General features: G+C 45.2%; 1 protein-coding gene across 6 annotated transcripts in view; it reads left to right on the forward strand.

Moving 5' to 3' along the window:
- NCKAP5L (NCK associated protein 5 like) overlaps positions 1–14,179 on the forward strand; it is a 47,912-nt gene that overhangs the window by 21,088 nt on the left and 12,645 nt on the right. For 3 of the 6 annotated variants that reach the window (XM_061614837.1, XM_061614839.1, XM_061614838.1), the window contains exons 2-5: positions 8,744–8,950; positions 11,803–11,871; positions 12,000–12,038; positions 12,993–13,106. In XM_061614837.1, the coding sequence (XP_061470821.1) occupies positions 8,849–8,950; positions 11,803–11,871; positions 12,000–12,038; positions 12,993–13,106 (324 nt within the window). In that variant the 5' untranslated portion in view covers positions 8,744–8,848. The remainder of the gene's footprint in view (positions 1–8,743; positions 8,951–11,802; positions 11,872–11,999; positions 12,039–12,992; positions 13,107–14,179) is intronic. The other 3 variants (XM_061614835.1, XM_061614834.1, XM_061614836.1) reach the window with 1 other exon arrangement.

Below are 14,179 nucleotides of genomic sequence, written 5' to 3' on the forward strand. Positions count from 1 at the left end.
TTTAGTAAACTGGTGAAATGAGTCAAGAAGAAAGTTGAAATGCAAACCAGCAGCCTGATGAAGCAAAACTTGAATAGAATGAATTGCCTTTTAAGATAAAAATAGTGATGCTCTCTCATTGTTGCAATCAGTCTACAAGACAGAAAGATTTTTTTGTCAACATTTTAAATTGTAAAACAAAGTCCAATAAAATAAAAAGCAAGCTGATGTTCTTGTGACCCAATCTTTAGAAGGGAGACCAGTTCTCGGGGAGAGAATCCTACATGCTTGTTCTGACTTTGTCAGCTCTCCTATGCCAGACGAAGACATCTTTATTCTCCCAGGCATTTGGACAGCAGGGGTGGTTGGGTTTTGGTGGCTACTGAGGTTCATTCTGTTGGAGGGAGGGAGTGGATATTTTGTTGTGGCATTTCAGCTGACTTTTTCTTTGAATTAACACTCTTAGTATGTTATTTGTATTGTTTTGTTGAACTTCTTGTGCATTTTATTGTAAATGGCTTTGGGATGCATCGGGTTGCGTGAAGTGATATATAAATACAATAAACTAAACTATTGCTGGGTGCAAATTATTTCTGAAAATCGTCAATAGTTTCTCCTCCTCCATCTTATTTAGTCTGGTCAAGATTTGTGAGTGCCCTAAGTCTCTCCAGGATGAAACCCCACTGTTTTGCTGAGAAGTGGTTAATTCAAATTAAGTACCACCTCCTGACTCCATACTCATAATTGCTAACACATACAGAACTGCATTTTGATCCATTGGAAGCTGCCTTATGAGTCTGCCTTATGGGTCAGACCCTTGGTCCATCTGGCTCAGTACTGTCTACACTGGCTGGCAATGGCTTTCCAGGATTTCAGGCAGGAGTCTCTCCCAGTCCTATCTGGGGATGCCGGGGATTGAACTTGGGACTTTCTGCATTCGAGGCAGATGCTCTAGCACTGACCTATGGCCCTTACAAAACACTTGTGGGTGGAGGAAATCTTCCCTGACAATGAATATAAAAGATAGTACTTTGAAGCGTGGCTGCTCCATGTTAAATTTTATTTAATATGCGCTTTGAAGATCATCATAATTTGAGCCAGGGCCTGTTCTGGAATGCAGATTCCTGTCTTCTGCTAGAGATGAAAATTTAACTGGGATCCAAAGTCATTAGCTCAAGGGTACATATTCATCTTTAAAATGTTTTATCCTCCTGTCACTGGTCTAATGGGAGAGATGATTTTTCTACCCTTCTTGCTTTTGGGTGATGGAGAATCTAGTTCATCTTAAAACTCAGTCAGGCAATACCTTCATTAGAACCAACTGAAATGTCCCAAAACTTGCAAGTTATCCTGAACTCTTAATCAGGTTGGATAATGAGCAAACCGGGTGGGGAAGAAAAGCTGGCTTGATGTTGGTAGCCATGACGCCTGCATTTTGGGCACAGTGTTAAACATGGAGTTTAGGAGAGATAGCAGACTTAACTGGATTAGGTTGCTAGATGTCATGCAGGTTGCATCTAAGTCAGACAAAGAAATACACAATGGCCTCCACCTGTGAAATATAAAATCCAGTAGTTACCCAGACCTATTTGTAAGCTACAGCAAAACAGGCTCCTTGTTAGCTAGAAAATGGAAATAAAGAGAAATGTGGCAGCTTTTATATTCACAAAAGGGGAGATTAATTTTAGGTGTTGCAATTGTGCTCAGAGGGAATGCAGCCCTCCAAAAAAAAGTCCCATCTTTAGGTGATAGGAAATCATCTTTGTTTTTAGGGTCCCACTCAATTTTATTTATTTATACTTACAGCCTGCTCTTCACCAAATAGACCCAGGGTGTGTTACAAAAATATCACAATAGAAAACAAATACAATTTACATTAAAAATAAAAAATAAAACCACAAAATGCCAATGACAAAATAACAGAGCAGCAGCCTGCAGCAATGCAGGAGGTGGGAAGATATCCCCTAGAAGAAAGGGGCTGGGGAAAGAGGTGCATCTTGACCAACCATCAAAAAGCATACCGTGATGGTGCAAAACATAGTTCAGAGGGGAAGTCATTCCACAACTTGGGGGCCACCACAGAGAAGGCCCTTTCATATGTCACCCCGTGAACCCAAAGAGGGTGGCAGCACTACCAGCATGGTCTCCCCTGCTGATCTTCACATCTGGGCAGGTCAATATAGGAGGAGGTAGTAGTTTAATATAAGAACAGAACATGGGTCTAGTGTGGTTTCTTCTGAATTAATAAACAGACAGAGTTCAGGTAGGGTTGCCAGCATATGATTTCAAATATTCTGGCACCCCAGGTACATTGTCAAGGGAAATCTAATGCTAACAGCAATGCAAATCAGTTCACCTATGAACACACAGCAGTGCACCTTACAAGCTCAGTCGGCAATTAGCTGCACCAGAGGATTTCTTTCAGCTGCAAGTATAGGAAAGCTGGCTGTTTGACAGTACTCCCATCATTACAATTGCTTCTCTCCCTCTCTATGTATACATCTTTCAGCTCTGTAGTTCATTTTTCAGTCTGGAGGGACCAATGCAGCCTGAATTTAAAAAGTGGGATATGAACCCAAAATATGACCTTCAGAGTCACCCTCAGTCCGATGCCTACTGGGAAACTGTGGGGTAAGAGACACCCAGCAATGTTTGGCCCAAAATGTTGTTTTGGTGCAAAATACTCTCAAATGTGATTTCGCCAGGAATTTATATATAAATCATCTACAAGTATAGAACTGGAATACGAGGAGCTCTGCACTCCCTCCAACATCAGAGCAGCAGAGTGGCAACCTGTGGGAGGATGTCTTTGTTCCTCCCAAAAGTAGAAAGTTAAACAGATTTGTGTGCCTAAACCAGTGGGGATGGGGAGAGATCTGAGTTTTAAGCATCCCTTTCCCTCATCATCTGGTGTTTATGGAAGGAGGTATGGCCAACCCTTGTAGTCATCTTCCTGTGATTAGGGAGGGGGCACTTTTGATGCTGCCCGACATGATATGGGGGGGAGTAATTTGTTACCAAGGCCAATGTTGTATGGCAATATCCCCTTTTATCAAAAGGGCGAGAGGTGGCACTAGTTCTTTTTGGAAATCCTTCAGACAGATGGGCTGAGGGGAAGGAAGGATAGACTGTGTACAGCGGGGGAGGGAGAGGGGGGATTCTGGGCTGAGATGAGCCGCGCTGAGGTGGGAGACGGATGAGGCGGAGCTCAGAGCCGTGAGTTTCCTCCTGCCTCCGCCTCTGCTACCCAACAATAGCAGGCCCCGAGTCGGGCCGAGTCAGGCGGGAGGATGCGCAAACGGTGCCCGGGCCTCCATCGCAGAGACGGGATTAGGCTCGATCCCCACCCCACCCGCATCTCCGGGCTGGCGGTGGGGTGGAGAGGGTAAAAAAGGGAGGTGGAGACCAAGGATGGGCGACTTGCGCTGTAAGAGTGCTTCCAGGATAGATTGCGTATGAGCAAAGCCTTACTTAGAGGACTAAAAGACTGAAAGAATGGGGGAGGGGGGAGTGCTGGAAAATGTCTTGCGTTTCTGAGGCATAGCAATGGTTTGGGAGGATTGATGAAAGGGGGGTTATTTGGAGTAATCTGGGAGCAGAATGTGGGGTTTTTTGGGGTGTTTTTTTTTTGTCAATATACATGAGGTATCTCCTCAACTCTGTGCAGCCCTGGGTAAGAGAGGCAGCATACTTCCAAACCTCTGTCAGAGCTGGCGTGGGGTTGGGGCTTGAGGGGTGGTATCTGGCGCTTGGAAATCCTGTGTGAGAGGATGGATGTGTGTGAGTGCATGTGTGAAAGAATGCTCCAGTATGGACAAGGTGATAAGTGTGAGTCAGAAGGCTAGCAGCATCCTGTGAACATTTTGGAGCATTCGTGTAATCGGTGTGGGATGAGTGTTTGGAAAAGGTTGGGGTGGGGTGGGGAAGGACTGTGTCCCTAGACAGCATTTGCCTAAACTGGTTTTGGGGCAGATAATATAATAAGGCAGTGCCTGGTTGCATGGGATCCTCTTTCTCTCCTATTCACCTTGACCCCTGTAGTTACTTTGGGGTGGACCATGAAGAGTGGCATAGTGTGATCAGGAGTGAGGCTGCTGAGACTTTTAAGAACCTTTGTATCGAGGGGAGCCTGTGTCGTTTCCACAGCTGCTTTTCTTGCTTAAATGGGGTCCAGAGCAAACGGCCACCCTGGATGTCTCTGCATTCTCTGCAGCTCCTAAGCGATGGTTAATCTCTTTGTGCTGAGCATGTAGACGCTGGCACTACCCAGCGGCTTCCCTTCCCCCCCCCAACCAGGAATGCAGCCAAGAAAATGCAGCCTTCCCAGGATGCTGGGTTTGAGTTGACTGAGTGCCCTTGGCTGTTAAGTACTGTGGAGCATCGTGCTAGACCTTGGCACTCCTGGTATGTACACAGGAATGTTTGCTGGCATGCAGCACGGTTGCTGATGCTGAAGAGTGGTGAAAAGGGGATGTGCATGACAGACGCGGGTAGCTCATCTGCAGGGGCTCATCTGAAGGGGCGTCTGGGAGCCGGGTGGGAAGGGATTCGCCGGGCAAGGGAAATGGGGAGCACCCTGGCTTTGGAAGAGCAGAGCTGGCCTTTCCTCCACGGGAGAATCCTTCCCGCTGACCCAAACATCCCAACTGCCAGGGTTAATTAGACCCACTCTGTGTGTGTGTCTGGCTGAGGAAAGCAGAGACTCTCAAGGGGTGGGTGTTGCATGGCTACTAATGGAAGGCCATGGAAAATAGGGCTATCTCTTGTGCCAGCTTCAACATCCCTGCTGCAGCCCATTGATTCTGCTTCCTCCCCTAGAGCTGGGAAATGGAACCCAGAGAATTTGGCTGCTCAAGGGTTAATTGTGAGCCAGGCCTCAGCATGGGAACTGATTTTTAGCACCAGGGCTTAGTCCTGAAATGCATGTAATAACAATCTCGGCCTTGGCCTTCAGCTGGTGAGTCAGAGACCACTACTGGATTGTAGCCAAATGTGCAACAGCAGCAGCAGCATCACCATATGGTAAAATAAGAATAATAGATGGGTCCTCAAATGGATGCTTGCTTGGGCTAAAAAGGTTGAAGATCTTGAATACTCTGAGCATGTGCACAGTCTCTTTCCTTCAAGATTAGGTAAACCTTGGTAGTTCCCATATGGTTGAAGGCAGGGAGGGTTTTCATATAACAGGGTATGGGCAAAGTTACGCATGTGTGCGTGCGTTCACACACACAGACGTGTTTTATATGCATATAAAGTACTGGGTTGACTTTTGTTTTTGTCAGTTCTATCCACTAGTCTTCCATTTTCTTGCTGGAGCTGCAATTAAAGCTAGAGAATGGAAAAGGAGCTATTTGTAGATAATGCTGCCGCTTCAAATTATTCATAAAGGGGTACCACGATGTCACAGATTTTTGGTGTTTCTTCCTGTTGAGATGAGTAACATAAGAAATTTAAAATGTTGAATGTCAGAATATTAGGAAATATTTCTGAAGATAGATATAAATTAATTAATATTGTACAGTAGAATAAAACACAATAGATGTTATAACAATAATATTGTACGTGGTGCTGATTGATGGAGCAAGGGATCTTTTGAGGATTATAAATATATATATGTACTTATTTATATTTAGTACGTGAGTATATTAGGTATAGGTTGCATTCATTACATTTTATAAAAACAAAACTGGAAATTCTGCTTCCCAGCCCTTCTCCTCCAACCCACTGCCACTAAACTGGGGAGATATAACCCAGACGTTTTTGCTCCTCTTCTTTTCTAAAAAAGATACACCAAGGGGATATTGTAATGATGTCAGTGTGAAAAATTATTTAGTATTAAACCTTTTACTAGCTATACACTACAGGTTTTTGTAGAAATGATTACTCCTGGGTTCCCCCCACTTTCTTTGTTCTGATTATGTTGAGTTTTGGGAAATTATTCCATGTCCCCTACAACAAACTTCCCAAAGTGCATATGCAAAATCTGTGCTGAATGAGCACATTTGTTATCTCCAATTCAGAGGTTTCTGGCTTTCTTTTGAGCATCATGGCTATCTTCGTAGACTTCCTACAGAGTTAGTTTTCACCCCATGAGAGAACAGCTTGAAAGATCTCAAGCACCCAGTTGCCCGGATTCCTATAAATTCGATGCAGATCCCTAGGAATTTAATTTAAAAAAAACAAAGCTCTGATGAAAATGTTGATGCTGGCTCTTTCCTCACCCCCATCCCTTTTAGGATGGAATTTGCTGTGTATATGTGTTTGTCTTTGACCTACTTGAGAACAAGGGACTAATCGCTCACTCACAAAAGCATGTGTAGTAGCTTGAGTGTTGGATTTAGATTGAGGAGTCCTGGGTCAGATCCCAGCTCAACCATAAAGCTCAGTGAATGACTTTGGGCCAATTATCAACTAGGGGTGGGATCTGCTAAGCTCCATGAAGGAAGGACAGGATTGTTTTAATTTCAAACAAACATATGTTAAATCCAGTTCAGACATCTCTCTGATGGGGTTAAACAAGATCTATTTTGGTAGTGGCAATAGCCTCTTGTTAAAACTTGGTAATAGGACCCATGGTTCTTGGGTTCACTCCTTGACATTTCAAGTTAAGGGATCTCAAGTAGCAAGGCTGTAAAAGACCACCTGCCTGAGATTATGGAGAGCTGGTGCCAGTCAGAATAGACCACAATGGACTAGATTGAAGATGGTCAGATTTGGTGCAGTGTATCTTCTTGTACCACTGTTGACTGTTGGAGCGGCTTGTGGACACCCCCCCCTCCCATGTCTGTAAAACACTGATGAGGAATCTGTGACCCTCCAGATATAGTTGAATTATAACTCCCATCATCCCTGTATATTGGCCAGGCTGACTTGGGCTGATGGAAGCTAGAGTCCAACAACTTCTAGAGGACCACATCTTCCTCATCCCTGCTATGGAGAACTTTCATAATTCACTTGGAGAACTTTCTTGCGGCTGCAAGTAAGTGTGAGATAAGCATTTAGACCAGCCTTTCCCAACCGGTGTGCCTCCAGATGTTGTTGGACCACAACTCCCATCAGCCTCAGCCATTGGCAATTCTGGCTGAGGCTGATGGGAGTTGTGGTCCAACAACATCTGGAGGCACACTGGTTGGGAGAGGCTGATTTAGACAAAAGAGTTGTCCTGCTGAATCAGACCACAGATCCACCTTGTCCAGGATCCTGCCTATTAACAGTGGCAGCATGGCTTGTCAACTGAATGTTTGTCAACTGAATGTGATGATGGGAGATGAAATCCCTTGCTTTTTGTCTTTAGCATTTTTTAAAGTAGGTATAGTGCCTGAACATGAAGTCTTCACTCTTGATTATTTGTGGTTACTGGTCATCAATAGACCTGTCCTCCATTAATTTATTGGGTTTTTTAAAAAAAGCAATCTTGTTTTATCTAAACTGCTTATACTTTTTTGTCGATTAAGTGGTCCATAAATCTTGTCAGATAAATCTATAGACATCATGGGACATTGTGTCAGTGACTGCTGGGCTTGATTGTTGCCTTCCAAGTGGTGGAGACTCAGAAGCAGTAGGGCTGGAGTTTGAATCTGCATGTTCAGATTACACAGAGACAGCTTAGTGGGTCCAGCTGGTTCTGTAGCTGGTACAGAATGCTTGGCCAGGTTTCTAAGTGGAGCACCTGGACATGCACATATTGTACCTGTGCTGAAGGAACTGTACTGGCTGCTGATCAGCTACCAGACCATGTTTGAGGTCTTGTTGTTAACATATAAAGCTGGACTGGAGGATGAGCAAAGTGACTGTAATCTGTACTCTGGGACCCCACACGATCACACATTTGCACTTAACCCAGGGTTTAGCATAGTGTACATGCAAACCAGGTCATTGGTAGTCCACTGGAATTGGTGACTTTCCCTAGGTTCCACCCCCTGCAGTCATGATTAAGGAGAAGATTGTGCAACCCTCTAGGCCTTAAATTGAAGATTGTGCTAACGTGGAGGTGGGCTTGTTCACTGGTGGCACCAGTGTCTAGAATGCTGAAATACAAGTGGCCCCATCTGTATTGGCATACCGCTGGCTCTTGAAGACACATCTGTTTAAGCAGGAAAGTGTTCCCCTGAACTTGAACTTCCTGATCTAATTGTTGTAATTTCTCCTTTAACCATTTGTTATGCTTTTTAATGGATTTGTTTTATTGCAAATTTTAATGGTGGATGTTTTTAATGTTTGATCGAATTGTTTTATTATGTACTTTAATTATGCATGGATTTTATTTTATATATTTAAGCTGCTTAGAAGCCATTTTGACATATAAGAAGTATACAAATAATGGGGAGGAGTGATCTTTGCCTGGTAAGCTGCCTAGCTGGGACGCTGCCTGGGCATCATATGCTAGAAAGACTGATCTCTTCAGAGGAAGAGCAGGGTAAACTGTGATAGAAATCTAAATAAGTACATTTGGCATTCGGTTGCCCTCTGTTCTGCCCCTCAGTAGCAGCTGTCCAACAGGAACACCATGGCTTTGTCAGCTGTGTGACAAGCAGAAACTCAACAGAAGTAGCTTTCCCCATCATGTGAGATATAGAGGTGGGGAAAAGCTGCACTTGTTAAATTTTTGCCCATCATCCAGCTCTGAAAGGCATCAGGTCTCTATTAGGAAAAAATGTTTTGCAGCCTCACTCTCTTGCCAGATGCCATTTCTGTAAGAAATATGCTGGGTGGCACTGCTGGAGTTTCTTGCTGATGGGCTTCCACCTTCTTCCTCCTCACCCAGGATTTGCTGGTGCTCCTAAGGTTGTGGCAGGGAGCATGATTATTGACACTTCTGTAGCCTGCTGCCCCTGGAGAGAGAGGTCTCTCTTCTTTTTGTCTAAAGGAAATGATGTCTGAAACCAAGCTACAAGGAGAGATGAAGCCAGAAGGAGGCAGCAGTGAATCAATGACAACCCAGGAGCTGCTTCAGAGACTCCGGGAGCTGGAGGTATGGGGTCTGGTCTTCTCTGTCTTGCTTAGTTTTCTCCTCAGGAGAGTTCAGACACATGCAGATTGAAGGAATGGCAGAAATACTTTCTTTTGCTTAAGTTGGGTGGTTTTTATTTTGGTGAGGGACCAAAATAGCATATATTTCACAGGGCTGGGTAGCTGCCCAGAACACCCCAAGACTTCAAGGGTCCACTGAGGCTTCTGCCTGCGGCTGGGAGGTTACATTAAGGATTGCAGAAGTGATGTGAGTGTCACTTTTTCAGGGAGAGGGCAGGCTTCCAAGCAAGAGGGCTGGAGCAGGCCCACAAACACTTAGATCCAAACAAGCTATTCTGATCCCCTGCATTTTTTAAAAAAAAGTTTTCATTGTAAATTTTCTTTTATGACAATAAAAGAAAAAAAAATCAAATGGGGCAATTAATCTTCCTTGTAGAAAACCAGGCGCATTAGTGCATCACATCCTAGATAGCAAAGCTGTCCAGAATGACATTTGTCTATACAGTAATTCCTCAGTTAACAAAGTAGATGTGTTCCTGGACATTACTACTTTAACAGAAACGTTGGTACCAGAGGTTGGAATAATATGGAAAGGAGAGGGATAGGTTCCTATGCCTGCACATAGATGTTGGGGGCAGCTTCAACAGGGGCTTTAAAGGGTGCCTGCTTGTCATCCACCCACTCTCACTCCTTCTCACTCCCCTACTTCTCCTCCTCTGAATCATATTGGAGCCTTCCCTCCCCAGCTCTGAGAGAAAGCAAGAGATCTCTTTAATGAAAAGCAAACACACAGGCTTGTCAGTTTCACCCTAGCAAAGCAAAGGCACAGGCTTATCAGTTTATTGATAGCAAAGACACAGGCTTGTCAGTTTCACCGTACAGCAAAGGCACAGGCTTGAAAATGTACCTATAGCAAAGCAAACCTGATCAGTTTCACCTTTAAAAAAAGCCTTCCTTAAAGGGAGCTTTGATCCTGGAGGATTCCTTAACTGAGGTATTACTGTACTTAGGCACCACCATTTATGAAATAAAGTGAAATAAAAGTTCTATAAAGTTATCCTGTGTAGGCAGCCCCCTAGCCAGATAGCTGGGATGAGTTTAGGACTCTTGCTTTATTCTATGATCTACTATCCCTGGACCGTATGGAGTAGCCTGTCCTTGTTTTCCAATGCTTCACCACCTCCATGCTATTAGTATCAACAATGCTAGTTCTTTGTGGAAGGGTTTTGGAGGATCCACAATGCACAGCGATGCAAAACTGGGCTCTGATTCTGTCACTTGTTTGATCACCTCCGAAATAGCTCCATGCACTTCTACCCAGAATTTCTGCCCTTCTGGACATTTCCACGACAGATGGAAAAAAGTTCCCCTCATCCTTTCCAGCACTTTGGCGATATCTCATTATTTATATGGTCCGTTTGCACTGGAGTCATGTACCACTGGTGTGTTTCAGCATTGATATCTGTCACTCTAGCCATTGATGCAGTATAGGTAGATTGCTTCTTCCACATAGCTTCCCATCTCGGTCATGAGATTTCTGATCCCAAGTCTTTTTTCCAAACTGTTTTTAACTATCCAGTATCCCCATAGAGATCCGGGTGCTATAATGAGCAAATGAAAAAGATTGTTCCCTCTTGAATCCAATCCTCTTGGGGAGCAGTAGTTTTCACATCTTGTGAGGGACTTCAGTGAACTAGTCACACACTTCACACTTCTAGCCAGTGTTGCTACCTGGAGTTCTGATGCCCCCACTCGTGCAGTGCTCTCCAAGTTTCTCCAAGATTTTAGCTGTAGTGATTGGTTGCCCCCGATACAGAGCTATGACGATCTATAAGTACCTTGGGACTCCTAACCTGCAAATTGCTTGAATTTATGGGAATGTGTGAACTGTGGATGATCCAGGAATTGTGGTAGCTCCTGCAGAGGTGTTGCCAGCTTTCTCACTCAGTGTTTCCATGCCTGAAGAGTTGCTGTTAAAAATAAAAAAGGGATCTTTGACCTGCTTTACTGGCATATTTTGTGTATGGCAGAAACGGAATAGCTCCTGCCTCCCTGCTTTGAGGCAGAAGCATCTATCCCACAGCCTCAAAGATCAGCCTAATGGAATTCAGACCACTGTGTGCTATGCACAGAGGTTGCAGGGGCTGTTGAAACATCCTTGCAGGGCACATAACTATGGGTGAGTTGAGCAAGCGAGTCAAGCCATGTGGATTTCCTCTTCTGTCTCCTTCCCGTGCGGCATGTATAGGAACCCTTTGCATGAGCAACTTGTGTTCTGGGCCCACTGGGGGTGTGTGTGTGTCAAGCCAACTGAAAGGACTTTCTGCTCCTGTTCCTGAAGGCTGCCTGTCCACTGGGGCTGTTGCTTTTGACCCTTCAGTGCTCTTAAGGACATAAGAAGAGCCCAGATGGATCAGGCCACTGGCCCATCTTGTCCAGCATCCTGTTCTCACAGTGCCCACCCGGCTGCCCATGGGAAGCTTATGAGAAGGACCTAAGTGAAACAGCACTCTCCCCTCTTGTGATTCCCAGCTACTGGTACTCAGGGGCATACTGCTTCTGACAATGGAGGGAAAACATAGACATCATGGCTAGTAGCCATTGACAGCCTGATCCTCCATGCATTTGTCTGATCCTCTTTGAAAGCCATGCAAATTGTTGGCCATCACTACTTCATAGTGGGGCAGGCTTAACCTTTGGCCTTTCAATGCTGCTGTGTAAGAGTTTTCCTGAAGGGGAAGGAATCTGAACCAGAGTAGAGGAGGGAAACCAGGTGTTCCTGCTTCCATTTCTTCCTAGAGACAAAACCTGGGGTTCTGGGCCCTGTTTCTCACCTGTTGTCTGTGTCCCCAGGCAGAGAATTTGGCTTTGGCACAAGCCAATGAGAACCAGCGAGAGACATACGAGCGCTGCCTTGATGAGGTACTTCCACCTTCCCCTCTCTTTCTCTAGCGCGGCCTTTTCCTTACCTTACCTTTGGGGGAGGGGCACAAACTGTTTCAGGGTTCTGAAGACTTTCCCCCTCATACCTGCTCTTTACTGTTCTACAGGTAGCCAATCATGTGGTACAGGCACTGTTAAACCAAAAGGTGAGTCTCTTATCCTGTGCAAATCTCATGCTGCAAACATTTTGGGGTCTCTCCAGACTGGGTTTTTGTGTGTGTATTCTACAACATGTTGTTGACGCAACAATAGTGCATTGATGGTGGATTTATACCGGGCCATCCATACATCATTTCTCTTTGCTAGTTGTTCTGCGATGCTTCTCAAATGTTATTGCATTATTGCCATCTGGAGGGAGGGGCACTTTTATGCTATAGCGCAACAAAAGCAGGACAAAAATAAGCTGAAACATTTGAACTATAAAAAGTTACAGGATTTCAGCAGGAAGGTATGGGACGTGCACTGACTGGAAACAAAGAACGATGTCTGTCCTGAAACTTTTGCAGACGCAAAAATATGGAAATCTGGATTGTGTATAACTGCCCCAATGTCATCCTGAATGCACAATTAAAAAGATGCCTGGAGGGGCTCTTGCACTTGATTACAGGGGGTGGCTATTGGCTGAGAGCTCCCTCCTCCTTATCCTTGGGCCAGTCAGCGCTGATTCCTATACAGTAGAATCTCCATAGAAAATAGATGGCTTTGGCTGTGATTCTATGCACTCTTACCTAACTGAACAGCAGTCTGTTTCCAGCGGGGTAGCTGTGTCAGTTATTGCAGCAAAACAAAGAGTCTTTGGGCTTATTATGGAATAAGCTTCTGCCAGTCAAGGTAGACCCGGGGTGGGGAATCTGTGGACCTCTACATGTGGTTGGACTAGCAACTCTTTGCCATCCCTAACCATTGGCCACGCTGGCTGGGGCTGATTGGAGTTGGGAGTCCAACACAGGTTTGTGTTGGTCTACTCAGACCGACAAGCGACAAACCCTATTGATTTATTGAAGGGAGTGAGGGTAACGGCAGAATAAAAGGGGGATGGTGCCACTGTCCCCCATCACCATCTTGCAAGGTGCAGCCCACTGATCCTTCCCTCTCCTCAGGACCTTCGTGAAGAATGCATCAAACTAAAAAAGCGGGTCTTTGACCTCGAGCGACAAAACCAGGCCCTCAGTGATCTCTTCCACCAGAAGCTGACCTCTGGCTCTCTCTCCCAGGTAGGTCCCCTGCTACTCTTTTCCTTCTCTCCCCACCCTCCACTTTCCCAGCGCTGGTGAGCATGTGCTCAGTCTTGCTGTTTGCACCCGCATGAATGGGCACATATGAGGCTTCTTGGCTGTGTATGGTCCAGGTCTTGGAATCATAGAACTAACAATGACAGTTTTTCTTGTCTGTTTCAAACTGTTCTCTTGAGAGAGAAGATCCTGCACCTGAAGTAGGGCACAGTGGTTTTCCAGGCATATAATCTATTTTATTTCTCAAAAAACCCTCTTGCTGCTTTTCTCCCCCACTGCCCATGGGGTTCCAGGCTGCTTTGCCTAGAAGCAGCTATTGCAGGGGAGGGGATTATATTGCTCATGCTACTGTGTAATGTGTAGTTTGGCCCTCATAATGGTGCAGTCTGCGTGCATCTTAATGCATGCACTCACACAGTGCTTCTCACTCATGTACATCTCCGTTCCATCACATCTCAGTGGATTTTCTGGGGTTGGAGGTGAAAGGAAATGGGCTGCCTTCCACCGCCAACATCACTATTTCAGCTGCAGTCAAATTAAAAGTGAACCAGAGCAATTTCCTGAGACTGACCAATGACAGTCCTTTGTTGTGCTGATAAGAAGGCTGGATTGCTCACTGGGTGGGCGGGGAAAGGCTACAGAAGGAGTCTGAAGGCGCGCAGCATAAAACTCTTTACTGAGTGAATGAAAATGAAATCTTAAATGATATCCCATGGATGCTTTGCCCCGTGGACCTCCATTTTTCCCTTGAGTGATTCATGCAAATGGATACATCCCAACTGCCTTTTTGGCCTTGCTCATCTGGGCAACTCCTCTGCTTCCTTGCCTGTATTGCCGTCTTAACTTTGGAGTTCAGGTTTCTTCACTGATCCCAGGTCTGTTCTTTATCTGGCTATTTGGCGTCTTCCCCAATTCAGCATTGGCCCCTGTGTCCCAAACCAGCATGTCCACCTACACACATGCGCATGCCTGCTGCACGCAGTGCCATGGGAACCACTTCCCCTCAAGAGTATTTGTGAATATTCTAATCACATGGACAGGGCCTATCTCGTTCA

Source organism: Rhineura floridana, chromosome 3 (genome assembly GCF_030035675.1).
Source record: "Rhineura floridana isolate rRhiFlo1 chromosome 3, rRhiFlo1.hap2, whole genome shotgun sequence".
In the NCBI taxonomy this organism is placed as follows: domain Eukaryota; kingdom Metazoa; phylum Chordata; class Lepidosauria; order Squamata; family Rhineuridae; genus Rhineura; species Rhineura floridana.